This window comes from Syngnathus floridae, chromosome 8 (assembly GCF_059516105.1).
Source record: "Syngnathus floridae isolate MCC-2025c chromosome 8, RoL_Sflo_1.0, whole genome shotgun sequence".
Lineage (NCBI taxonomy): Eukaryota > Metazoa > Chordata > Actinopteri > Syngnathiformes > Syngnathidae > Syngnathus > Syngnathus floridae.
In genome coordinates, this window is record NC_142420.1 from 4,770,752 (window position 1) to 4,798,710 (window position 27,959).

The following is a 27,959-nucleotide window of genomic DNA, read 5'->3' on the forward strand; positions in this document are numbered from 1 at the left end:
CTGTGTAGTCTTACAATTGTTAAGCTAACAAGAAAACAAACAAAATGTGCACATAAATTGTCATGACATTAAATGAATGTTCATAAGTTAGGTTTCCCAAGCTTGTAAAGAAGCATGCACCCATCCATGCATCCATGCATCCATGCATGCATCCATCCATCCATCCATCCATCCATCCATCCATCCATCCATCCATCCATCCATCCATCCATCCATCCATCCATCCATCCATCCATCCATCCATCCATCCATCCATCCATCCATCCATCCATCCACCAATCCATGTTGTTCAGGGTTCTTGGGGGCTACAAAAAAAGTGAAGATTCAGCCAATCCAGAACATGCTGCTATGGGTACTGCAAAAAATAAACCTTTTATAATCGGTTGAGAAGTGGCGACGGCCTTGAGGGTGCTGCAGTTTATATCCTGTCAGAATACCGCTCCATAAGGCCTCTCTAGCATTGTGGTTTTTATTTCTTTTTAATTCATTTAATAAAGTTTTAAACCATTGAGAAGTTCACAAATTGTTCCAATCCAAGCCCTGTTTCTGCGTGTATGTGTGTGTATGTCTGCAATATACATCCAGCAGAGGGCAGCAAGAAGCCTGAAATGACCTCTCAGAAGAAATATGTAACTACCATTTCATTTTATAAAACATTGTGCCATAATTGATAGGCAATTAAATAGTAAATTAAAATATTCAGTTATAATACAAAATATTTCACTGGTCCAACGGTTTAATAGCATCCCAAACATATTCAATAATCATTTATTTATTATTATTTTATGTATTTTTCATTTTTATTTTAGATCTGAATATTTTGATGAGATCTATTCATTTAGAAATAACAGAAGTTAACATCACTTTTTGAAAAACCCTATCGCATCACAACTTAGTCTTACTTAAGTTGATACCTCCTTGTATTTTTATTTTTAAGTGTAAAAGCACCAAAGCAGGTAAGTGTTTGGTTTTTTTTTTTGCTCGTTTTGTTTATTTGAAGCCTATTGGCTAGTTAGGTAGCCAGGTGGTTACAGAGCTTGCAATTTGGTTAGCTAGCTAGCATATGAAATAGCTCGTAGGGTTAGTTATCAAGTTATCTTGGAAGGACCAAAGCAAGTAAGTTATTTAATTAATTTGTCTCTTGACAGGATGGTGTAGACAATTTTGGCAGGCATAAAATAATTATGTAAAAGTGCTATATTTTGTTATACATTTGAGCTTGAGTTTAATTCATTCAGTGGCTCAGGTCAGCCAACTCAATGTATTACTTTTAAATTTGAACCTCTAATTTGTTTTAAAACAACTTTAGTGGTTGAAGAAATTGAACTTTGCATGAAATTAATAATGACCACAATTCTGTCATTGCCAAAATGTTGTTTTAATGTTTTATGGAAGGAGAAAACCACAAATGGGACAAGGATAGATATTCCATATTCTTCGAAACAGATTATCAGGAACTCCACGAGGAAAGTGTCAAGTTTCTACCAAGTGACAGAATACAGGACGCTTGCATAAATCCAGCATGATATTATGGGAACATTAGATTCAAATAGACGACATTTAACAAGCACCTCAAACAGTCCTTGAAGAGTCCAAAACTGCCACCGTGATACAGGCATGACCTTCTTTTTTTCTTTCGCACTTTTTATTACTTCTTTTTATAGTTCACCTGACGTCTTTGCCTGCCAGTGTCTGTCATGGTTTACACCATAAGATGAAAAGCCTGTGAGGGGAATGGGTAAAAAATTTATGGGAGTAAGGGTTGGTGGAACTATTGCGGTGCATATGTGCTCCATGAAGCCTTGAGCTTCGAATGATGCAACGATTTATTTTTGTTTAGTTACTTTAACAAGCAAAGTTGTTTTGTTGTCATGCAGAGTAATGGAGAACATTGGATTCAGTTCAAGTTCTAGGTGGCCTCAAAAAGTCGGTTGATACGGGAGTCTTTTAGAGTCCGGGAGAGAGAGGGTACAACCCTCCCCTCAACCAGCTTAGCTCAGCTCAGCTGCACTCCTCACAGTTGCAGGCCAGAATGTACCGGTACGTGGCGGTGATGCGAGTTCCACCGGCGCAGCGCAGGCGCACAGCCTTGAGTTTGGATGTATGTGGGCGGCAGCAGGAGCAAGTACTCTTAAAGGGCTGCTTGAGCACGGAGCTGAAGGAGATGAGCGGGTCCGAGCGGGTCGTTGGGCCGCAGTGGCCCTCGCAGCGTGCCAGGAGCACCATCTGGGAGCAGAGCAGAAAAGCTGTTAATTGTGCTGTCCAGAAAAATAGAAAGTGGGAAATTTGACCAAATTTCATTGATCAATATTAATGACAGCATTTAATATGGATAAAATGTTCCACAATATTATCAATATTAACATTTTGGTTTTGCTTTATTTTAGGTTCTGTAAAATTTGCCTTCTTTCAAGTTAAGGAGCTTACTTACGCTGCTCTATCCTTAGAAAGAAAATATTTTGTCTGTACTTTTTTCAAGGCTGCTAAAAGTCAAAACAAATACTTTCTTATCATGCTTGTCAGCCATGTTTTTTGTTTTGCTGTAATTTCGAGCCGATTTCAACATTTCCCAGCCAATTCGAATGCAGCTCAAGAGCATGAGAAAAAGAAGAGGCTTCTTGGAATAACAAATAGGAATCTCCCAGCTGTGGCTTTGCACCTCCAAACTCAAATAGTGACAAGTTGACCCGGGGAGCTCGGGGTCACACTCGCACACGTGTGCGGGGCTAATTTACGATTGGGTCGTCTCTGTCGCGTGCGACTTCAGCCGACTCCGTCAAGTCATGTGATGCAAAGCAGCGCACACGGACAATTACTGAAACTGCCTTGTCCATCAGACCGACATTCTGCTTTGTGGCTTGCTGCATTCCTGTCGCCTCTCTAAACAGACTCCTGTGTCATGTTTGTCTGTCAGCTGCTGTGTCGCCACCCGTGTCCCCACTTTGCCACAAGCCTGTCTGGGACACACACACATGGACACACAGACACGATGCAGGCGTGTTGTCGCCACTTTAAGACCGTTTGTCTTTTCCGGACTGAGGCTCGGGCTTTCAAATGGCAACAATATTTTTCTTGTGTGACACTGCCGTGTGCACCACATGCACTGCCATTCCACAACTAGAACAGCAGGAAAACTAAACTTTATTCAGTAAAAAGTGAATCAATTGTCTTTGTGATTCATACTTGATAGTAATGAATTCTAATAGAAGTGAAGCAGAAGTGAAGTTAGTCCGTAGTGTAAATGCATTCAAACCCAGATTTAAAAAAAAAAAATCCCTTTAGCATAAAGCATTAAAACAAAATTTTCCAAAATCTTGTTTGTGTACTGCACATTCTTTTAGTTATTTTCATAAGCAACTATATTTCTTTCCTTTGCTTTTAGATGTCCTTTGTTCTTTTGTTTGTGAATCCTTTTAAATGTTTGACTTTTAATTATGTGAAACACATTGAGTTACTGTGCTACAAAAGTAAAGCTGCCTGGGATTAATTAATTAATCTGTTATACTGTATATGGAAAACAGTTTAAAAAAAAAAGGTGACTTTGGTATTTGTCGGTCATACAACTTTGTAAATGATGCTAGGTCGAAAGTATAGCACGTTTTTCACAACCAATGTTTATTTGTATGCATTAATTTATGTTAATGACTAATTCACCATACCAACCATACAATCTGCTGCATATATGATCATGAAACAATACTGTGCGCAGATGAACAAATAATGTCATTGCACAATGCATGTATTGATTTGAATTGACCTTTCAAACAATATGAGTACATTTATTTATGGTGATTATTTGATATACTTTATATAACAAAACTAGCCACAGATGACACATACATGGGCAAACAAAGAAAATGAGCAGTGAGCGTGCAGGTGGATTGTGTAAAAGATTCGCCTCCGAGCCAATTACCAGACTTGCATTATAGAAAATGGGCGACTCCTGCTGTGAGTGTGCTGCCGGGCCTCAGCTGAGCTGTGCTTTGGGCCACCTGCTCGACACACTCAGAGACAACAATCTTAAAAAAAGACCCGACGCCTGATCGCTCACGCACGACCAACAACTGCGCTGGCATTTAAATAAAAGAGAAGAAAAATCCCGACTTGTGCACGACAAAAAGTCCTCTGTCCGATTTTTTATAGGGCCTCAATTGTTTTTGCTGCACCCAATTTTTCACCTGTTAAACTGGAGAAGATGTGGTGCTGCATGTATTCAAATTAAGGTGATCTCCACATTACTACACTGGTCATCATCATCAGTTATTTGATTTAATCAATTATGACACACAACACAAAGTATTTATGCTGTGTGTACTTGGTTGGAAATCTAGTTACAGGAATAATACTGTATATAACTCAAATTCACGAGAAATCCACATTTAATTATCAAGGTTATTCTGTTGCATGTCATACTAACTCACGTTGTCTGCTTTAAAAAAGTCAAAATGTTGAACAGTTAGTAATATTGGTGTTTTCAAGAGCTTTGAAATTAATTTATAAATGTTTTTATACAAAATATGACACAATTTGTGTTTCAATTCAAAGGCGGTGAACGGAGCTTTAGAGTCTTCAATGTGTGTCCCTGGACTGTGGGAGGAAGCCAGAGTACCCCAAAAAAGAACTTACGCAAGCATGGGCTCAAGCTTGAGACCTTTGTGCTGTGAGGTGAGTAAGTAACCGCTTATTATACCCTTGGTTGTCGGCTGCAATCTACTTTCCAGACTGTCTAGGTGTTGCTCTGTCTACGTGAAGGTTGTGTTTCAGCCTTTTTATTGCATGGGGACTTGTATGTGGGAAGGCTGAAGACAAATCCTTGCCAATGACTTTTGATCGGATCGGCCCTGTGTTCAACCCCTGATTAAGCATAAAAACAAAACCCTCGAAAACATGATCTCCGCATGTTACTTTTTATACAAATGCAAGATGAATTCACTTAGTTGTGTTGGCAGGAGCTGCCATTGGCTGTTTGTACATATCAGATGCTCGGAAGCAAACGTTTTTCAGACGGGCCTGATTGTTTTATCTTAAACAAGTCTGGGAAAAGTGACCACCGTGAAGAATCTCAATTTACAAGTGGAGTTCTTAACTTCATTCTTACCTTTGAGTTGCACTTATAAATGGGGTGGCTGATTGTCTCAACAAAGTGATGCCTCATGCAGCGCTGCGGGTCCGACTCGCTCAAGTGCGAGGGGCGTCCATTGTCGCTGACCTTGTTACTGCTGGCGGACTGCACTAAGCCCAGCAGGGGGCAGCACATAAGGACCAGCAGAAGGCCAGAGGGCGGGACCACAGTGATTGAAGGTTTCATGGTCAGACCACCCTCAGGCTCGAGGTCCGTACAAGGTGTTCCGACACTGTTCTGTTTGTCCAAGGTTCTGCGCAAGTAGGACTTCAGGGCGTCATAAATGATGATGTCTTGATCTAACTCGCTTACTACTTGAACAATGGATCTTCGAATCCAGTGCACCGTAGAGCCAAACTTGGAAGAGGGTTGGCTTTGTTGGGTCTATCCATCCTCAATCGTGCCGATCCAACACAGTCTGGTTGGGAAAAAAGACATAATTTAGTTAAAGTACACCATTAATAACCTAAAAATTGAAGTATGGTTCAATGAAAACGTAGCCAGACGGGATGACAACTGAAAGGTGTTATTTTCAGTAGCCCCTTGATCAAGCCGTGATTTTTTTTCTCAATCTTCTTCTCTGGATCTGTAACCGCTCAGATGTGGATGGACTACTATATACTTGATCACACCAGACACCCTGTCATCCTCTATTTATCCGACTGCAGGAAGCTGTGTTGCTGTGTGAAAGTGCTCGATCAATTTTGAGGGATGTTAAAGAGGACAAAAAAGGAACTAGTAACCAAAAAGAACAACAAGCAATCAATCTGACCTATTTACACAGAACCCAGTGAACTGTTATAGTAACACAGTGAGTGAGTAGCCCACATATAATTCGATGACGCCAACGTCAGTGTCTTGTGTGACATAAAATAGTTGTCAGACAGTGACACTTCACACCCTGGTCCCGCCTGTCCGGCATTCCCCTTTTCACATAGCCACTGTCCCACCATATTTGATTGTACCAATCATGCTTGTAGATTTGTGGGTCCATTTCAACTCCCCATTCAGTCTTGTAGTCAAAGGTACTTTTAACTCGGAGCAGTCATGTTCAATGACAACATTGACTTTGTACATGACAGCCAAGATTACCAAACAGCTACTCAACAATACGTTTTTAGTCTCTTCGGTGACCACTGCACTATGCGTGAACTTTCCGACGCATCGTGAAACCTGTTGTCTCCATTGGCGGACGCCCCCCTTGACGTTCACGTCCGTGCTTTTTTTTTATTATGGCGGAGAAACCTAAGCCATGCGCAAACAGCCTACAGCCAGGCCCTTTCCTCTCTGCGGGAAAGATTTTTTCATTAAAACAAATGGCTCTCCCAACAAGACCTCTCACGACCGCAACAAACCTCCACCGAGTCAGGCAACATATTTTCACGTATATTTATGTAGGGTCTTTTTCCAAAATCACAGTTTTAGTGTCCTCTAGACAATAGCGTTAAGAGCTGCAGTTAGTTCAGCTGAGGCCGCTGTGCTAATAGGCAATGTGTTGTGAATTAAGACGTGGGCTTCATTTATGTCTCGGGTCAGGGGTCTTAAAGGGGGGCACATAATGACTGAGGTTTATGGTTTAGGTTTGTAAGCTATATGTTGATACATTTGATTAGTTTGAATTTATGTTTTGTATAGGAGAGAAATAGAAATGGAATTAGTCTGTTGCAAGGTCAATCTGAATCTCGCAGTTTACAGTTTTTGTCAAATACCTATTTTAATGAGGAGGTGTGTGTCTGATGCGGCTCTTCTGTAAATTTCCAAAAAGCACTTTCTAAATGGCGTGTTACTGTTTTCTAACAGGAATCTACTTTGCAGGTCTTATAGGTGTCATCTTTCCAGGAAAAATAAACAAAACCTAAGAGAACGCTTTTTAAAAAATCCTTGATTAAAAATGCACCTCCCCAATATGATATTTTTTTCCCTTAAAAATATAGTCTTTATTTCTTGCCCCCCCCTCGCCTCCCCTTTTTTCACCCTAGCAGTCCTTGGAATGATCGGATGATGTGCCTTCCTACATCGTAATAATTTCCATTTCAGGGCATTTGCTTGTCATCATGTCCAACTCACAGAGGTTGATGCTCTTAAGGGACCTTTAAAAAAAAACGCTAGTGGTAAATAATCAAGTTTATGTGTGCTTCGTTTGCCTGTGCAAATGTACTTAACGTATCATGTTATCCGGAGTGGAAGAATTTTAGTGTTTGGCACCTGAATGGCAAAGCATATCATTCCACTTTTTTTTTTTATGAACACTCCCTGCTGTTAATTCATTGATTTTCCCCTTCGAGCGGGTTCTCATGAAACCACAATAACACCTCGTTGCCCAAATCGTTCAATTCAAACGCCATCCGCTTGAGGGGAAAACAGAATAGGTGTGCGGTTTGTTCATATGAGCGCTTGCTGAGATGTTTGAACATGAGCTGCACGATAGATTACAGCCAACACGAATCAGCACCTTCAGTGCTGTCACCTCTGCAAGAAACCTTACATGAAAGCTCTGCTCTCGTCGTTAGCCTCGCAAGCGTTTTCTTGGTATCAAACTCAAGGGTCATTCAGGTCATTAATTTATTGTCCGAAATCATTGTTTAATGTGAAGTTTTCCAGGTATTAGTTTCGGCCATATAGAAACATAGGACATTAGCTAATAAATGATAAAAATATATAAATAGAAATATATAAAAAAATAATGAAGCTTCTATTTAAAACATATGCTTCTATTTTTGAAGCGTAAATGAGGCTTTAGCCACAGGAGGGAAGGGATGGAAATTTCCTACTGAGCTTCAATTAACCCCTACTGCCGACCCTGTGTACATAACGTATGTGCCCTATGGCCTTTAAGTTCTCATTAAGATGACAGCTTCATTACGAGCAGAGAGAACTGGAAACCAAATGGTACTCTGGTGCTGGACGAACACCCGCTGACCTCTTCTTGTTTGTTGACTGTTGTATTTAATCTGAGTGGAGTTTTAATAAACAAGTGTTAGACCAATTAAAAAAATAAAACAAAATAATGTGAAATTTACATATTAATTAAAGTGAGCAGATCATATATCGTCTTAATTGGTTATCTTATGGATATCGGTAAAGTTGAAAGATCAGGAGCAGCTTCACCTCCCCATGTTTTTGCACTAATGTTTCTTCTAGTACCATGACATGTCACTCACAATCTGTTTTTATTTGGTTGGGGAGGTCCACATTTTTTAAAGTGTACCAGGCTGATTTTTATTTCCCAGCTCTCCAAGCATTCTGCATTTTTTGCAACTTTTCTTTGAAACAAAATACAACATGAATGATTCGGTGAAACGAGCCGACCGTTGAAGACATTCTCTGTTTGCTTTTTAAAGTTACTTGCGTGAAATTCCTGGTACCCCAGAACTAATTTGCAACCAAAACCCAGAAGGCCGCAGGCGAATGGCCTCGTTAGACAACATGAAACATATGTAACTGTCACATCCTGATCGTAAGTCAAACAGAAAATTAGCATTTTCCAATCCTGCTTCATTTTCTTTTCAATAAAACTTGGCCAAAGGGTGGTCTCCTGTCTCTGCAATATTAAGAAGAAGCAGGAGAGCCAGACCACAAAGCCGCAAGACGATCCGTTCTTGTATCCCTGCGCTTGGGAAGCTTTAGGGCTTACCGAGTTATGAGAAGTTGTTTCAAACCAAAAGCAAGCAGATACGATGACGTCTCTACGGGAAGGCTGCGGTGGGAAAGACGCCACACACCGACACAGACGGGTGCTAATAACAACTACTGGAATGTAACTTGATTTGCTTTTGCCTTTATGCATTAGCCTTTCTGTTTTCATTTCTATACACAAGCTTTTCTTTCAACTCAATTTAAAATATTCATGTAAATTAAATTTAAATATAACTTTGATGTAAAAATCTTATCTCCAATACCATTTTTATTGAAGTAGTACCTTGTATTGTATACACACAGTGCTTAAAGGGGGAGTCAACCCCAAGATTTGTTTAACGATACTATGTTGTACGTGCCCCCATTAGTCTAAACGAGGCTTCTGATTAATATTGTGTTTGTGCAACATGAGTTAAGCAGCAAAATTTACTTATTAAACATCTCAAGGGCCGGCCGGCCATTTTGCCACTGTCAACTGAAAACGACATCACAGTTGCCAGGTCTCAGGTAACAACTAGTCAAGACTCAGCTTCCAAAAACTGGCGAGCCGTGATTGGATGTGACCTGAGACATGGCAACAGTGATGTCATTTTCAGTTGGCCAGCCGTCTTCTTCCAGTTTGCAAGTGCGACATCTTTGAGGTCAGCAGTGTTTTTGTTTCTCAGACTGACACTATGTAAGTGAACGAGCACACTAATGCAGCCAGCAATTTCTGACCATTCATGCTTAGCTAGAAATGTGCTTGTTCTCAAGGGTAAGAAAAGCTCAATACTGGATGCTACATATTCATGGATATGTGCAGATGTCATTTCATTGTGATCATTCCCAAAAGCCTAATATCAATCATTTTGTACATATATTTTTAGGGCCAGAGCACCAGGCGATGCAACGAGAGTAACCCTACCCAAGTTGCACCATTTGGCGGGAGTGTCTATCATAACAGGATGCACGAAAAACCAGGGCCCAAAGTGAAAAGTAAGTTCGCCATTTTTGGCAAACACCAGGCTTTATCATTTTAAAAATGCAAGCCAGGGAGTTTGAGTTGGAACTTGACATACTAGATGGATGGATAGTCTCATTGATGATTCTCCATGCACCATGAAAGTCTAATATCTAATATAATAATAAAAGTCTTAGCGTGCATACGAGCACTCAGTGTCCTCAGCTGCCGGCCGGTCGACACACGCGATAAAGTGCGGATCCCCTCGAAGGTCCGACTTACCACGCCCACCCCGCATGCCATCCAGTCAGCATCCCAGCAATGCGGAGGCCCCTGGAGCAAACACAACTTACTTTTTGACATGTGCAGCTTTGCAAATGTGACAACACAAAAGCCATAAGTTAAGTGGGCTGTGGATATTTATACGTGCACCCTGCTGTGTGGAACGAATCCATGCGCTCACTGCAAACTTCCTTTGCACACGACATATGGCCTCCACAGTATGTGTGTGTATTCGTGTGTGTGTGTAGAGGGGGACGTCATGGTGTCCCATTTAGACACATAATGTCAGTGTTTCACTTGCGCCTCTTTATTAAGACTTTTTTTAGCCTTTGGACGGAGCAGAGACAACTAATTCATCTTGCGTCCTATCAATCATCTGCACTATTAATAGTCTCGTCTGTCGCAACATCACACAGATCAAGAAGTGAGACTCCAAATTGACCGCACAGTCAGTGTGAAACAAATGTATTAGACCACCTGTCATAAAGAAGAGATGCACACATCATGAAGTACTTAAAGGCGGATTCTTTTCATTTTATTGTTGACATTATGGGCAAATTGTTGGAGGCTCACTGGAGGTTTCTCAGAGTATAAAAGCATCAAGTGTAGCATTTAACGACTTCAATGTTCAGGAATGCAAGTAAAAAAAATCTGACCAATATAATAAATCACTTCTTTTCCAGTAACCTACAACCCATATGAATAAATTTGGGGGGGCATCTTTTTCGAGTGATAATTGGTACTATGACAAAATGATTTTCCCAGGTCATTCAATGGTTTAAAAAAAAATCATCTCACAATACTAAAACATAAAACATGATAGCTTCTTTAACGTAAAGGCCCTTTTCAAATTATTCTCAAAGCCATGACTGATGCAGTAAAGCAGTGCAGGCAGAATTTTAAAAAAAATACAACACGGCATCCATCCCTCCATCATCATAATTAGATGTCGGTAAGTGATTGGTGCCTCGGATTAATACTTGTCGAACAGCAACAATTGCACAAAATGACACATTTCTGTATACCTTTAAAGGCAAAAACTCAACAGCTAATCATTCCCATTTTATCCGCTTAAAGACTACCTTTCTCTCCCTCCTCGTCTTCCCCAAGGACACCATCGCCCGACCGTATGATTCGTTCCCCTGTGGCAACATGCCTCCATTTACGTCATGATGTTCTTGTTCGCCTCCCTCCTCCTCCCGACCTCACCTCCCTCTATTGTTTCACCAGCTTTTAATAAACTAAAGGGCAGATTCCTGACTGGAATGAGGCAAGGGGGATGGAGGGAGAAGGGGGTTGTCCAAACCCATAGACCTGTCCTACACACACACACAAACACACACGCGCACATGGTTTGGCATGTGGAGTGCCAAGCTCTTCAACTGTCCGCTGACGCCAGCTCCCAACATGCACACACACGCATGCACACACACACACTTCCACACAGTGGCCCTCCCCACATGCTAACCTCCTAAAAGCTAAGCTCCTCACTAAATATAACCCCCCAAGTCCTGTTAAGACAAACAACAGGCATCCCTGCGAGTAGAGCGTCTGTTAGCATTACACTTTTTTCCCCCCCTGAATCGATGCCAGCTCCAGACCTGACACATATCCACTGTATGTCATTATTTGTCGATGAACTGCTTTCGTTATATAGAGGCCAAAACAAGTCGGCATTTTGAGGGTCTGCTCATATCGAAAACCTCAAAAGGTAATCAAATAAAAATTCACAGAGGACTGTGAAATTTGGGCATAGGAAATTTCCACCATAAGCAGACCCACAAAAATGTTCCAAGAACGCAAACCAATGAATACACAGTGAGGCTATTTAGGTGAAAGTGCCCATTTTAGGGTCATTTGTATGTTTTTTTCAAAAAGAATCTTGTCCAGCAGATTCTAATTATCATCCCAAATTTGAAGTACAGCTTTAAACATTAAAAACAACCAATTCAATTCAACCGAGTCAATTTTTGTACAACAAAACCAAATCAGTTTTAAAACAAAAACAAAAAACAAATCAGTTTTATTTTATTTATTTATATAAAGTTGCCCAACCCAACCTGCCTGGATCGGTCCAATTTTTAACCCAGCAGTTTCAAAGGTGTCATTTGTCAAAAATTCAAAACAAGGGGCCGCCTTGAGAATTGTATTTCTAGGTTCCTACCGTTAAAAATGAATAGATTCTCTTCAGGTGTCCATCAAATTGTACCACTATCTAATGTGCACATCGTCTCTTAATCTTGAATTCTAAAGACACCGCGGTTTTTCTCATCCACGTCACAGAGAAGTATTTAGAAAAAGACAACCAATAGCACATACCAAGCTGCAGGCTAAAGTCAGGGCATGAAACCAGGGTTAGGGTTACTTCATCGTCCACAGACAAAAATTAGTGCACAGACAAAAAAATACAAGTTTTGATTGTCCCGTCTCCTTTTGTGAGTGATTTTATTTTTAGTAGCTCAACTTTACAATTGATTGCTTGTTGCTATTGTGCCTTTTCCAACAATTCCTTATTTTCTCACTCTGATTAGCTAGGCTAGGGAGGGTGGAGGTTTAAAAAATATTTGCAGTATATTATTTAGTCTTAAAAACATGCCGGTTTTGTTTTCCTAACCCACTCAATGGGTAGCTGTGGATTTTTAGCAGATTGGGTTACTTTAATCAAAGGTTGAGTTTATTATTTCTGATTGATTGGATTTGGGCTGAAAGGCTGGAGCCGGTTTTCATTTTTGATACTTTTGTTGTGTACTGATGAATGTTGAAGTAACATTTTTTTAATATTCTTGTTGGCGGTGGCTGGATCGCTCAGTGGCCAACGTTGCCGATTCTTGACACAGAGTTCAAATATGTGGGCTGCTTCAGGAAGGGCATCTATTAACTGTGCCAAACCGTTGGTAGTAAAAGGAGGATTATTATTAACCACAGATGTACTGTTAACCTGGTAATTATGGGTAGTTTTAATTCATCAGTATAGGTAGTTTTTACCCCTTGTTGGATCTAAATCGACACCCAAAATGATAGTTAACCTAAAGCGCTGGGTGTAAATAATCCAGCATTTGACTTGGCAATAAAAATGGAAAATTAAACAGAAGACAATTGAACATAATTCAAAAGCAATATGGTAGAAATATTAACAAAAGTCAAAAAACAGTTAAAACAAATAACTCTAAACTAAGGGATCAAGTCAGATACTATGTTGAATGCCAAAGAATAAAAGTTGCTTTTGAGGCAAGTTTTAAAAATGGGCAATGAAGGGGATTGTCTCATGTGTAGTGTGAGTGAGGTCATTCCATCGTTTGGGACCAGCGGCAGAAAAAGCCCTTTCATCTCTGAGCTTCTATTTACACTTTGGTACCTCCAGAAGCAGCTGCTCAGCTGACCTGAGGCACCGGGCAGGAGTGTAGGTTTAAAGCAGCTCAGAGAGGTAAAGCAAGGCGAAACCATCTCGAGATTTGATCTACAATCATTTTTCAAGCTTGCCAATTCACTTTTTCATCTCCTTCTGCATTGTCAGTGGTCCGTTAGCAGAAGTCAATCACGACGTGAGGCACGTAAACACACACACCTGCAAGATGTGCACCCCCAAGGTCATTCCCGCCGCTCTTAACTTCACATTCCAAGCCATCTCCGCAACCTGCACTTTTCCTTACACATCTCTTTCTTAACGCCTTATTAAGACGGTTCAGCTTGGCCAAGGTAAACACATTCATCATGACCAAAACACGTCACTTCCACCAAATTGCAACCACTCGCACTTTGCTACCACCACATACTTATCTGTATCTCCAAAGTTCTTGTCAAAGGGTCAGAGGAGGGAATAAGTCTCATTTATGTGCAAGTGATAAGCAAATTTCAAGTTCTTGCTCGGCACAATACTTGCTGTATAAATGCTGCATCGTAACATATTGGTGGGCTGCCAGGTTTGCATATACTACACTAAACTTTCATAAACATGTACCTCAATCTTTTTAAACATTACAAATTATGTCTTCTTCATGTTACTGATTTTGATGATCCAAAAAAACAAATGTGGGAATAAATACTTGAGTGATGGATTGCTCTTTGGTTTAGGCAATACGTGCCAGTGTTGTTTAATGAAAACCATGTAGCTCCAGTTTTTTTTTTTATGAAGAAAAAAATTGTTTACACTTGCAAGTTAAAACCAAGACACTCCGCCCCCCCAAAAACAGAACATGATGTTCATGTTGTGGTTTTCATATAGACCCAAAAGAAAACTTGTCAGATACATACTTTGAGAGCGACAATAGCTATTGAAGTTTGTACCTCCCATTTTTTTAAATCTTATTGGTTCCTGCAAACCATCTTTCGTGTTACTGTCCAATGAAAAATATTCATCCATCCACTATCTGAGCACACGAGGCTCTAGCTCCAAAATTTAGTTCTCACTTTTATTAGATTGGTTCAGGCAAACCATCTACGTATTCGACGTCATTGCCAGACAGTGACATTGGTCAAGTGCAAATCAGTGCATATTTATGATGCATATTTCAAAACAAATCTTTATTTCTTTTCTAGCATATCAGATTTTTTATATCCCATCTTTTTTTTTCTTTTTGTTTGACCTATTAAAGCTTGTGGAATATGGATTTTATAGCCATAATTTATAGCTATGGTTTTAGAGAAACGCTGGATTCCACTGGTTGCTGAACCTAACCTTAATTCATGAATATTAGCAAATATATTACTACATTACATATATAATTGTGAAACAAAAACTAATTTAAAACATGATTAAAAATCATAAGATTTGTTGATCTGTGTAATAAAAAGGAAGATCTGAATACTTGCAAATTTGATATTAAAACAATTCATACTTTTGCTTTTGGCGAAAAATGCCTTCATACAAGGCTCTCTAAGGTTTGAGAAAATCTGCCAATAAAATCAATCTTTATTTGAGCCATAGTTCTTTAAACATCCAACCACCCTACACTTCCCCTACCCATTCCACCTCCCCAAATAACCCATATTATTATTATTTTCTTCACATTTCAGATAAAAAAAAAGAAACACAAACTCTGGAGCTATACATGCTTGTCATGCAAACCATCTATTGCATTCTATCCGATAAAAATAAAAAAATAAAGTCTTATGGATGACGGTCTTACCTTCACAGGAATCCAAGTATCCCGACCATGCAAGACCGGAATTGTCGAACTCTGTTCCCCCTCTCAGCTCCTCTCGACTCGTGTGCCTCTGCTCGTCTCCCTCTCCCACACTCTCTCACCTCCTCGTTCCCTCTCTCCGCCTCTCACGGGTCATTCCCGAAAGAAGGCAACAGCGTCAGTCGAGGAGGATGCTGCTCCTTCCTGACAGCCTGGCTCGCCACATGTGCATCATGACACTGCCAATCACATGTCTTTCTCCATCTCTCTCATTCTCTCTCTCTTTCAATCTCACTCTCTCTCCTCTAACACAGCAGCTGATGCTTTGTGACAAACGTCCTGTGGTGGCAAATGGTAATCCCAAACCATCAGGGGAAAGATTGACCAAAAGTCACCTTTTGCTTGGTCAGCGTTATAAAAATGTTTTGTTTATTTAAAAACAACTGCTCGACTCCAGCAGCTGGGACGGGTGTAGCGTTGCAGGAGAAGCAGGAATTTCAATGCCTCATTGACGGGATCTCCTGGACTTGTAACTCCAGTTAGTATTTCTAAGATCTCCACCTGGGGGTTTATATGAAAACTTGAAAAGTAGTCGTGAAACTACACCCTGTGGGGGTCAACGTCTTTTGGTGGATATTTCATTTTAGGAGCATGTGTGAACAATTATGCTCACCAGACAAAACACTGAGTACACCTGCAAAGTCTAATGAGATCAGTATCCGTATTCCAAAATTTGATTTTCATATAAAATGTTGTATCTCTCCGGGCATTCTCCGCATGTACCATATGCATCTACATATATGTATTGTAAAATTCAACTATGAATATTAATCAACTAAAACTCATTTGCTTTTTATTTATTGGTTAATGCTACTTAAAGCAGCTAAAGTCTATTAATCATTGCAATCTGTAGATATCATGTAAATACGCTCCCTAGTGGATGGATGGATGGATGGATGGACGGATGGATGGATGGATGGATGGATGGATGGATGGATGGATGGATGGATGGATGGATGGATGGATGGATGGATGGATGGATGGATGGATGGATGGATGGATGCATGGATGGATGGATGGATGGATGGATGGATGGATGGATGGATGGATGGATGGATGGATGGATGGATGGAATCAAATTTATGGAATGGATGGTATCAAATTTATTACCATTGCACATGCACTAGTACAGTCCAATGCAATTCATATAACGGTGCCTCAATTTTCTTAAAGGGGGGACTAGTCCCAAGTCTTGCTTGGGTAAGAGTTTCTTGCAGTTTTATGAAAAAGGTATTGTGTTTTTCCCGTCTTTTTTATTAAAAACAAATACTTTGTATTTATTTATATTTACGTTGAATTATTTCTTATTTTCTACTACTACAACTATAATTTGTTTTTGACCTAGAATTGGACCTCTTTGGTTGGTGCAGGTAGTCTCCAATCTTTTGAGTTGGGTAATATCTGCAGTATGAAGGAAAAATCCGTACATCCGGCAGATGAACCTACCCCGCATGTCCCCCCAAAATGCGTTCTTCTATTCCCAAAATTACACTCCCACACGCTTTAAACGCGTTCTACACACAAACACCTGCGTAAATAGAAAGACTGTAACTCATTTCATAGTCAGTTTACTTGTGCACCAATACAGATACAAAACTCGAGTGAACAGAATTCTATTACGCTGTGCGGTAAATAACAAAAATACAGCACTTTGGAAGAACACATTGCGATAGATACAGTGGAGGTAATTCACAAATAAAAAAAATATGTCTTAAAATTAGCAAGTAACCTTAACCGCAAATAGCAAGGGGTTACTGTCTACTACCTAATGAGGTGTACGCTGAGTGTATATGAAATTGTGCATAACGGAATGATGCCCACAGGACAGCCAGATGTAATGACCTCATCAGTTATCCTCACAAGGCTCCATGTGATGAGAGACACCCTCAAGAAGAAGAATTAAAAACGAGACAAAAGATGATAAATGTTCGTAATGAATGATACTTAACTGCGCTGTAGGCCAACTCAACTATTATATCTTCTGTCTGCATTTTGCTTCCCAAAATTAGACTTGTGCTGACAATCTTTGGCACCCTGTCGGTGCGTCGGAGGGAATCCAGAAGATGAGAGAAGGCGGAAGAAGGTACAGCCAGACTCCTAAGTCACATCATCATGAAACAAATGCAGTGAAGGTGAATTTTTCACACACACTGAAAGTTGTGATCGCGTCCATATGTTAGCTTGTGACAAATGCAAATCGATGGGACTGTACCATTGTTGAATGTGGGGTGTTGGTGACTTAAATGATATAAAAGGAATGTTTTCAAGGATCCTGAAAACAAAAGTGAATGCACACACTCACACAAAAGAAACTACAATCTGTGCAGGTAATTAAAATAGTCTACAAAATTGTTTGTTGAGATGGAAGTGCACACACGTGAGCATCTTCTGGTATGCAAGCTTCAAATTCTCAGGGCGAAATAAGTGCGGCTTAGCAGGTCAAAAGTTTAAGATGCACAATTACCTGAATGACCTCGAGTGACCCTCAAATTTCTCACCTTCTCATGCCTTCCACATAAGCTGGATGGTCGTGGGAGGCAATTTACAGCTATGAGAAGATAGCCCCAGAGCCCCCCCCACCACCACCACCACCAAAAGCAGCAATAGCCTCCTGTAGAGTTTGGGTTCTAATGACACTTCCAGGCGTCATCAGACCTAGCTGCTGCTGACATTATCACATGAAAACATCATAACTCACTGACACACAAGCAAACACACGGTCGGCAAGTAAATAGATCAAGACAATGCATCATAATATCACATTAACGGAACGCTCAAGTCAGCCAAATGGGAATCCCATATGTGGCGGGAAGAAGGCGGGCCTGCAGGAAGAAGCCTGCAGCCAGAAGTCAAACCACCTTCAAGGACACACTTACTCTCAAAATTTCCCAAACTGCGATGCGTGCGAGAGTGCCCTCTTAGGGGTGCGCGGGATTAAAAACATATCGCTGATCTGGTGTAATAATTGTAAAAAGGGTCTGAAATGATTCAGTAGAACATTGCAATGTTGCATTTTGTCATGTTCTCGTGACTTGTTATTTGTCCACAGAGGTTTTCAAACTGTGATCCACCTGCAATCAAAATGTCCTTAAAGATGATTTACTGAAATTACACAACATTATTTTAGGGTGGGGAGTGGTGATTTACTTGCAAGGTTTTGCTATTGGCATGGTCGCATCAAGATCTTGGTTCCCCTCGGTTTTTGCTGGGAAGAACACGCTTGGTTAACAGCTAACAGTTTGTTTAACAGCTAAACAAATCACAATACTTATGAATCGCCTTGGTAATCATTTGAAATTTATTAATGATGCTTTCTATTCACATTTAGAATTTTCATACAGATTTGCAAAAAGGAGCTATGCATGGATTAACAATTCAAGCAGAATACTAGGCTACTACGAATATGATTGTTCACAGAGTTTGAGAACCACTAGAGACAAAAATCACATAAAATTGTCAATTGGACTAAATGTTAGTATCTCATGATGTACTTGTTGTTTCCATAGCTGTGATCCGACAGTTGGGATCCTCCGTGGTAGCCAATTTTTCTTGACCTAAAAGTTCTGTCTTAAAGTCAACACACTTTTCAAAAGCATAAGTGTGATGTCAAAAGCGCACAGATCGGATGTTAATTCCCCACGGTCCCATGTCACGTTTGGGCGCCTGTGTTATTTAGTGCACTCGTCTACGCTGATGCCGCACTTTCCGGGTCGACCGTGTTGAAGACGCCGGGGAACACTTTTTGCACCAGAGAGGAGTAATTGATGTTTCTCACTCTGCTGGCATCACGCTGCAGATTCACGTCAAACTGGGGAAGACAGGAAAAAAAACGTGTAGTAAAAGAAGAAAAGTTACACAAAAAAAAAAAACTGTCTGTATTTTTTTTATTATTTTATTATTTCTTCTTTGGACAGATCGACAGGACACATAAGACAATTTTCTCATTCCTCACCAAGGAAGGACACAAAATGCCTGATTATTTCATGTTTTATGAAATTATTCTTTTGTCTGAGGTGATTGGATTTGAACAATGGATAGTAGGATCCAAAACAAGTTAAGCCCAACCAGCTTAAACATTGAACCTGTTCAATATTTATGACCAATCTTCACCTATGTGGAGCATCGAAACAAATACAAATAAATGAATGAGAACAAATCTCATCACTACACTGAATGTATTAGATTGAGAATGTCTCATACTAAGCTTTGTCTTACTTTCAGGATGTCGTCAGGCATCACCGGGGCGGCAGGATGCTCCAGCCAGTTGATGCCAGCCAGGAAGGCGTGGTAGTCTATCTGGTCCCCGTCTGCAAACCTTGAACATGCACACACATACGTGCTTCCGAATCATAAGGTACAAAGGAGATCCGAGAACTGTATTAAATCATAGGCAGGTCATACTTGTGGAGTAGACATGTAAGCAGGTTGTCAGAGACGGGGAGCTGGAAGGTTCTGCAGATGGTCGTCGCCTCTTTGATGGACGTGCGTCCTGTTCTGAAGACAGAATTTACAGAGGAATCAATATCTATATAATTTTATCTTTAGTAACAACTCCAAGTAACTCAAAGGAGACATTTTTCTTGAAATTCAAAACAGTTCTAACAATATGACTGTGACCTTTTTTTTGTCAGAATACCCAAAGGATTAAGATTAGGGCGAGACTATTTTCACCTGGTCGAGATTCCGATATTTTGAACAGAGTGGATGGTTCTGTCTCACGAAAACACTGCTCTGCTCACTCTGCCCCCCTCTACTGTTAGGCCACTGCTGAGCACGGCCTTTGTTACCATGACGACCGGGGGCAAATCCAAAGTGCTTCAATGAGGCTTGAACCTACTTGTTCTCGAGCAGCCTAGAGTCTCAAGTGAAAAGTAAGTTCCCATGAAGATGAAGTCAAATTCAGAATGGGTCGCTTTCACACATATATAAGAATTGGGCAATAAATAAAAGATTAACTTTCACAGTGGGTGGGCACTCAGAGGATCTCACTATTGGTATACAAGCAAAAAATAGTGACCTTTGAAAAAATGCCTACAGTAACTTGTATAACATGGTGGATGTGGCGTAGGGGTGCTTGTCCTGGATTGCCAGTTGTTTCACACTCTGTGATGCCACAAAATCTGGATTCCCATTCTTGGCATGCCATTTCATTAGAGCCATGAAGAACAATCAACACCCGCCATGGTCTCAACACACAGAGTATGAACAAACACGCCTGCTTGACCTTGGCATTGTTCTCGTTCCTTTTGTTTTGGTTGTAGTTAAACATTTTCTTTGTAAATTGTGATTTTTTTTTTGTTAATCGAAAAAAATTCCAACTTTATTTTTATAACTTAATAATGTATTTCAAGTCATTTTATATTTTGGACAATTTCCTAGAAAAGTAATATTAAAAATAGTTCTTGGATAATAAATCCATTCTAAATATAAAATAATTCCCCTGAAAATATAACTTCAGAAATTTCCTGGCAACTTTTTGTCTTGTAGTTTACAATGTTTATGGAAAACATTTGAATTTTATTTTGTAAGTTTACAGTTTTGTTCATGTAATTTCAAATTTCCTCTTTTTTTTTTTTACATCTAGTGATTTAGTAGGGTAAACGGGAGGAAAGGAAATGAGGAAGGTGACATAGAGATTGCATGTGTGTGCGTGTGTTCTTCCACACTACATGCCATTTCTTGTCTTTAGGGTCCATCTGGTTCCAATGCTCCACTCCCAAAGCTGGAACTAATGCTTGCTCGGAGATCTGGGGGCCACTGCACAATGGATGCCTGGTGTGACGCCTACGTGTGTGTGTGTACGCATGTGTTCGTTTTTGCTCGTTAATCCATTATCTGTGTATTTTATGCCTCGTTCACACTAGGCGATTTCAGACTGAGAGGCTTGGGTGCTCACCGAGGACTCGCAAATCAGCGCCTGCGTGCTCTGTTCTCAGACGCGAGCCAAGAAGCTGACGCGTTACCGACGCATCCCAGGCTTTTAAATACCTGGGTGAGTCTGCGATGAGCTACAGCCATGAGAATCGAGGGGAGTGTACGACTTGGCATGTGTGACAGCACGAAAACATCTTAAAGATGATGCAGTAGTTGAAAGGAGAGCTCGACGTCAATTAATGGCCACGAATTTCGGCGAATGGATTGTTGCTTCATCATGTCTTGAAGTAATTGAGGCAAAATGGCATGTTTTGCTTATCTTCAACATACCAAAGGTGGAAGGTCAACACCGTTGGAAACTTTGACCTACATTTAGGCTACAACCTGTGTTGCCATGTCAATTTAATCAATCGGATTGAACAGCCAGGTATCAACTGACATCTGCATTTTCCTGTCTTCTGATTGCTTGGTTTAGGCAAACCTTGTTCTGGCCAACTTTGAGGAACAAGAAGTATGTGAAATTATTTGAATACATCAGCATCTTTGGTGAGTATGATGTATTTTATATAAATGTAATTAGCTCAAATATTTTTGCTGTGTTATTAGATAATTATGATATTGTTTAATATTGTCAAAATATGAGTATCACCCTACTTGCTGAGGTCCTGGAGTTCAAACGCTTGGGTCATGTCAGGGATTTGATCAAAGTCCTTCTTCTTGAGGACATCCTGGGCCACAGCCAGCATCAGGCCAATGTCAACTTCAGGCTGCTGGTGCTCAGAGAAAGATCGAGCAAGCACTAAAACCTCATGCTCGCTCAGCCCGCACTCCGTTGCCATCAGCAGGCCCCTGTGATTGAGTCAAACACAGAAAAATAGCGAAAGTCAACTTCTAATTATTCTAATTATTATTAGATTCACTGTATGGACAATGTAATGAGACATTATCTTAATGTTAACAGTTAAGAACAGGACGATCATTTATTCTTGTGATTTTACAACCGATTTTTTTTCCCTCTGGCTTTGATTAATTATTTTTTTTAAATATTATTTTTCCATTTATTCTCCTAAAATAATGTGATATTCTCTTTTTTTTAATGTATATCCCTTTTATTTACAATCAGCCACTTTTTAGCACCTAATGCGACTTAACATGGACGTTTTTCTTTTTACTTGTTCATGTAGATTTATTTATAAATTTTGTTTATTGAAAGGGCCATCAAATGTTTTTTCTGCAATTAACCGCATATAATAATCGCTGATTCATCCTTTCAAAACATCATTTAGCCCACTTGATGCAGTATCCAGACAAAAGGAAGAAAAATGGCAGCTTTTGCATACAGCGTAAAAGAGACCTAAGATAATACCTGAACGACTCAAAGTTGACAAATCCACTGTTGGTAGGATCGTTAAGGGTCAGAAAGTTCTTGATTTCACGCTGCTTCTCCTCCGGAATTGATCGTAGTTTAGCCAGGATGTTGCCAATATTGGCTTTGGGAAACTTTAGACAGTTACACAAGATGGCATTAATAAATTGACCGTGCATCCATTATTCAATATAATACTTTCTTCGAAACCTGCTCAGCATGTTGCTCCAAGTAGTTGAGGGTGTACTCGTCGGCATCCAAGAGCTGGAATAGCCTGTTGTTAAGGCAGAGGCTTGCCCCTACGTACAAATCTTGGGCGGTGAAGTATTCAGAAGGCTCGCTTTTAAAGACTTCCTGGCCTGGCTTTTTGACGCGACCCCGTCCCAGAAACATGCCGCCCAGCAGACCTGAAGATCCAGAAAAGAGAGCGTTCTGAAGCTACAGTCTCAAACCCTAATCGTTGACTGTCAGTTTGTAGTTCATGATTCGAACCTGAGTTCTTCTGCGAGCGCTCAAACACGCTGATTGAGTCATTACTCAGGTAGAAGGAGATGATGAACTCCCTGTCAATATCCACCTGACTGGTGGTTACCATCTTGGCATAGTACTTGAGCACATTACTTTCAAGGCCACATCTGGAAACAAATAAGAAGACCCATCATTGCACTCATATTCAACAACCCAGACAATTTAGAGTTTGCAATTAAGCTAACATGCACATGTTTTTTTAAATGTTTTCGATAGTGCCCATCTTGTTCAGAATTGAAGGGAGATCTATTCCAGCTGACTTTGGGCAAAAACCAGTAAATGAAACTGTCATAATACGTGAAAGAAAGTGACTCTTGAACATTAGTCTGAGTCAACACTGGCAAAATATGTGTCCAGAGAGGTCCACCAAATCACAGACAGCTAAAAATGGCTGATATATAGTTGTCAAAGTGTGCTGTGTTGGAAACAACAAATAATATGGTATGTAATGTGACCCAACCTGTCATATTCCAGGAATTTTCTGAGATCTTTCTGTGGGGGTTTGGGCAGCAGGCGCTGGCAGGAGCTTAGTGAGTCCTCTTCGGAGCCAAAGCCATTATAAGGAGGTACAAGCCTGGGGGGCTTGGGAGCTACAGGAGCTTTGTACAGCACCGGGTTGAAGTCCTCTGGGAGGTGGGATGGGGAGGGGGTGGAGAAGGAGAAAACACTTAAAAGAAGACAAACCCTGGGAGGAGCGCCAAATGATCAGAGGGTCCGAGGTAATCCATCCGTGAGGGAGCACGGCATCCCGGGCGGACGTTAACCCCGCAATGACCTTTGACTGCTAAGAGTCAGACAGCAACTTCCATCACCATGCATCACTCTGCCTGCTTTATGACTGTGACTAATGCAGCAGAGCCCCAACATTCTGCCCAGGGTAGCAGACTCATCCTAACCCGGCTTGGGTTACTCATGCTGGAGGGCAGCTCGCCTGTTGTGCCCCTCCCAATGCCCTCAATGATAGCAGCCGACAAAAACACAAGAATGGAGGTACAAGCTAGTGTCTCTGTCTGACAGTGGCCTTTTTTTTTAATCCCTTTTCTTGCTACACCATCCTTCCAATATTCCATCTTCTATGACAAGTCTCTTTTACATAAAGATCCCAAAATACTGCCACATCGCAGCCCTAACAGAGGATGAGGCATTTGTCTGTCTTTTACACAGAACACAGTGAAGCAGGAATTTGCTACAACTGCATAACATGCCTTAATAATCCATTTACTTTATAGATACACACACCACAAAAAAATCTCATACAGTAAAAAAATTATTTCAAAAATCAATTAAATTATTTTTTAAAAATAATAATAATAAATAATCATTAAAACCTCACCAACATTAACAACAACATAGACAACATTAACAACAACACAACAACATTTTGTGGCTACCATAATAACTCAAGGTAGCCACAAAAATAACACTTTCATAACAAGATGTGCAACGCTCATTAGGGAAAAGGGTTGAGAGTAGAACGAGTGACATGCATGTGTTAACGTTTACTGACCCCTAGCGGTTTAAAATGGACATTACAAATAGGAAGGAGCAAAAAATTTGTCAAGAATAATAATAATAAAAAAAAGTGCTGCTTTCAGTTACCTATAGCATACTTGCTGCGGTAGTAGTGTTTAGTGAAGTCATCACAGTCGGCGATAATCACTTTCCTGCCCCACACGTTCAACTCGCCACCCACTGTCAAATCACATTCTTTATAAAACTCCTCCTGGATGGCTCCTGTCTGCAAGAGAATGTAAACATTAGCTGAGCATATATTATTATTGCTCAAGTGATTTACTTTGGCTATAAGCATAAAACCAATCGGAATGATGTACTTTGAGGCTGTCCAATATGAAGCGATCTCCTTCTCTGGTGGAGGCCAACACATTCAGCACAGTACGATTGGTCACCTCTCCAGGTAGATTCAACTGATTCGAAGCATGCTGTGGAGACTGGAGATGATAATAATCAAAACTGCAAGCATAAAATAATCAAATGTTTGACACCGTGACACCTCCGCCCAGATCTATGCCAGCGACATATACAGTACAGTAGTGAAAGGCAGAAGAATGAAATGCTTTTTTTCGCTAAATGGCAATTATGATGAGTCGTGAATTTTTTTCCCAATGTAAAATATGTGTATTGGCTGGTTTAACATACTTTCTTCCAATTAGAGGTGATTTGGGTGAATTCCTTTTCATTGGATGGCAGATTCTAGTCAACCTTTGGATTGTTGACATTTAATAACAGGCGCCGGTGCAAACAAAGTTAGCAGAGTGAACGTACACACGCATGATGGAGGCCTGGCTGTCTTTCAAGTTGAATTAGGCACTCGGCTGGTGGAAACAAAATGCCGGAAGGGAGTGGGGCTGTCAGAGCAAATGAGGTCTAGAATGATGGGATGAGGTCAGCCAACCACAAGGATGAATGTTGTGAGTGATTTCCTTTGCGGTAATTGCTCTTCTATGAATGCGCACATGCTTATTTTGTTACCGTTTATCACACGTGCATCTATGGCCTGGCTGCTGAATATAAATAATATAATGATTAAAAATAATAAAAGAGGAACAGAATTTACACCTGACATAATCTTTGATATAGATACACACATACACATCCATACACATACGTGCATGCGTGCCTGTGTGTTAATCGTTATTACCTTTGGAAGTTTGCTGCGACGGAGGAATTTCGATGCCGTGACCCTCCCGGAATTCGGCGGGATGACTTCCCTAATCTCTATTGTGTCATCGGCCAGGAAGTAGTGCAACACAAGCTCTCGGAGATCCCCGTACATGGCACGAGTGTCGTCCCAGAAGCAGAAGAAGCGTAGGACTTTGCGGTCGTGGTCCAAGAACTGTTTAAGAGTGTCTCGCCTCTCGTACGGCCGCAATGGACTCATGCTTTTCTCCATCTGGAAAAACAGTTTCAACTTTTACATACATCTTACATGTACTGAATCAACCACAATTCCCCCCAAAAATAACAATAATGATAACAATAATAATTGTAAAGGGTGTAACCTTTTCCCGCTGGGTACGGTATGGGTCTTCGGGCACAGCAACGGGGTCATTGAGTATCACCCCACATTTAGTGAGAAAGTTCCTTGTGAACTGGTCACAGTTGGTGACAGTGAACGTGTGGGCAAACAGCACCACCTGCTGGTTGAGGTTAAAGTGGAAAACGTTGTAGAACTGCTCCTGCCTGGGTGGTGGCAGTGGGATGCGTTGGCGACGAATCAGAGTCCCTTCCAACATGAAAGCACTCATGAGTCAAATATTATCATCTGATGCATCATTAGAGACACACTGTAAATAAAAATAAGAACTTGTACAGCTTTTTTTTCGCAGTGTGGAAGTAAAACAAAGAACTGAAGCTCAAACTATGATGCTGCCACCACCATGCTCCAATGTTCCCATTGACATGGAAGCAAAATTTGTTCACCTTGAGGAATTCCACTGTTTTTGTATTCTGGCTCAACCACTTGTATTGTATCATCTTCCAGGTAGAAGTAGATTTTACACCTCCGGATTCGTTCCCCCTCATCGGGAGCCTCTGGCACCGCTTCCTGGAAGTATGCCTCAAAACACAGCACCTGCACAGTAGGAATGATTGGAATTTTATCAATAAGTACTTTACATTGAATTTGTAAATTAAGGTGCCATTCCTGTTTATCAAAGGCAACCCATGATGGTAAACCACCGGTCGCCGCTGTGGGATAGACAGAAGATTTTGGTTTGATCCGCTGTCCTGGCAACAGCTCGCCTCCTATGCCGGGCTTCTCTATTCCGGCCAGCAAAGGCTCCCCACTGGAGTAGTCAAAATGTTGGGATTTGTGGAATTTCTCCTTCAGCAACTGGAATGCAAAGAAAAGAATGCAAGGTATGACAACAGATGAATTATACCATAGCTACCGAGCAGAAAGATTTGTGGACAGTCTTATTTTATTGATCAATATATTTCCAAGGACATCACATTCCACGCCTTTCTGTAACTCCCCCAGTCACTCCGTACCTCTGTTGCAATCTCCTGATGATATTCTGCGATACTCTAAGCTCCACTCACCGTTGAGAACATCATGTCTGAAGCCTCGCAATGAAGTTGATCAGGTAATGTCATCAGTTTTGAACATTCTTTTTTTTTCATGAGAAACATTTTGTTGCAAATGAAAGGGAAAGTTTGTCAAAAGCTTTTGACCCTGTCTTACGACATGGAGCGTTACAATGAATTACACAACATGAGGTACCGTACTAATTCATTATACTGTATATCGGTTAGAAAAGTCAGTAAGTGTGGCACTGGCTCCCTTTAGTGGTACATGAAATAATCACTGAATTAAATATTCAAACTGCATTACAAACATTTTTTTTAAATTTAGAACAGTACATTTACATTTTTTTATTAGTTTTCCAACATTCATTTAGGAATGTAGGAATCCTAAAAAATTTTCAAAGTTGTGTTAATATTCAAAGATTGGTTTATAATGTTAATTGGCCTTTTTACTCTAGGAATAAAAAGCCAATCTACCGCGGTCATTAAAGGCCTATTGGTATACGTGGGGAGGTAAATTATTTTCATTTTAGTTGAACATTGTTTAAAAAGATTGAGAATCATTCAGGCAGTAGGAGTTAAGATTCTTTAGACATAGGAAAGTTAATTTATAACAATCCTGCTATCCGTCTTTTCCCCCCTCCAAGTTTGGCAGGATTCAACGTAGTTTTGTTTTTGACCGCGTTTCTCGCCCCCTCGCCCCCGAACGCATGTAAATTACGCACACAAGTTTGACAACATAAAATATACGTAGTACATAAGCGTCACGGTACTTACGTGTATATTTGGAGAATTTCCGGGTAGGAAAGGTAACGCCATTGCGGAAAAATGCGTAATGTATTTCACTAACAAAACGTGCTTCCAGCAGTCCGCAGCCAAATTAGCCAGTGTTGACGGTAACCATGGTTACCGCAGAGGTTTCCAATAGCAAGCACAGACAAGGAGGACTTGTCAACGTTTGTAAAATTTAATCAAAATTAC

General features: G+C 40.5%; 2 protein-coding genes and 1 long non-coding RNA gene across 5 annotated transcripts; 1 reads left to right on the top strand and 2 right to left on the bottom strand.

Annotated features, from left to right (window-relative positions):
- The first annotated feature begins 1,007 nt into the window (after window positions 1-1,007).
- On the top strand, window positions 1,008-27,116 carry LOC148394082 (uncharacterized). Of its 3 annotated transcripts, XR_015859789.1 has the most exons (13): window positions 1,008-1,116; window positions 4,546-4,665; window positions 9,625-9,733; window positions 16,987-17,089; window positions 17,173-17,246; window positions 19,385-19,517; window positions 19,924-20,034; window positions 20,853-20,938; window positions 21,028-21,155; window positions 21,513-21,583; window positions 26,434-26,530; window positions 26,609-26,810; window positions 26,932-27,116. It is a non-coding gene; the product is annotated as an uncharacterized LOC148394082 (long non-coding RNA). The 3 variants fall into 3 exon arrangements; XR_015859788.1 differs by lacking the exon at window positions 16,987-17,089; XR_015859787.1 differs by lacking the exons at window positions 16,987-17,089; window positions 17,173-17,246; window positions 19,385-19,517; ... (5 more) ...; window positions 26,609-26,810; window positions 26,932-27,116 and adding an exon at window positions 15,115-16,219.
- ndp (norrin cystine knot growth factor NDP) lies at window positions 1,361-15,329 on the bottom strand. The gene is made up of 3 exons (XM_088382711.1): window positions 15,107-15,329; window positions 5,099-5,540; window positions 1,361-2,226 (listed from the first exon to the last, which is right to left on the bottom strand). Exons 2-3 carry the CDS (start codon window positions 5,306-5,308, stop codon window positions 2,002-2,004), a joined length of 435 nt encoding a protein of 144 aa, XP_088238837.1. The 5' UTR covers window positions 5,309-5,540; window positions 15,107-15,329; the 3' UTR covers window positions 1,361-2,001.
- Window positions 18,479-27,851, bottom strand: efhc2 (EF-hand domain (C-terminal) containing 2). Its single transcript, XM_088382709.1, has 14 exons — window positions 27,756-27,851; window positions 26,373-26,784; window positions 25,952-26,175; window positions 25,591-25,842; window positions 24,764-24,880; window positions 24,531-24,669; window positions 23,392-23,557; window positions 22,896-23,038; window positions 22,614-22,810; window positions 22,404-22,537; window positions 21,692-21,886; window positions 19,565-19,657; window positions 19,379-19,478; window positions 18,479-18,971 (listed from the first exon to the last, which is right to left on the bottom strand). Exons 1-14 carry the CDS (start codon window positions 27,795-27,797, stop codon window positions 18,849-18,851), a joined length of 2,337 nt encoding a protein of 778 aa, XP_088238835.1. The 5' UTR covers window positions 27,798-27,851; the 3' UTR covers window positions 18,479-18,848.
- Between the last annotated feature and the right edge of the window lie 108 nt (window positions 27,852-27,959).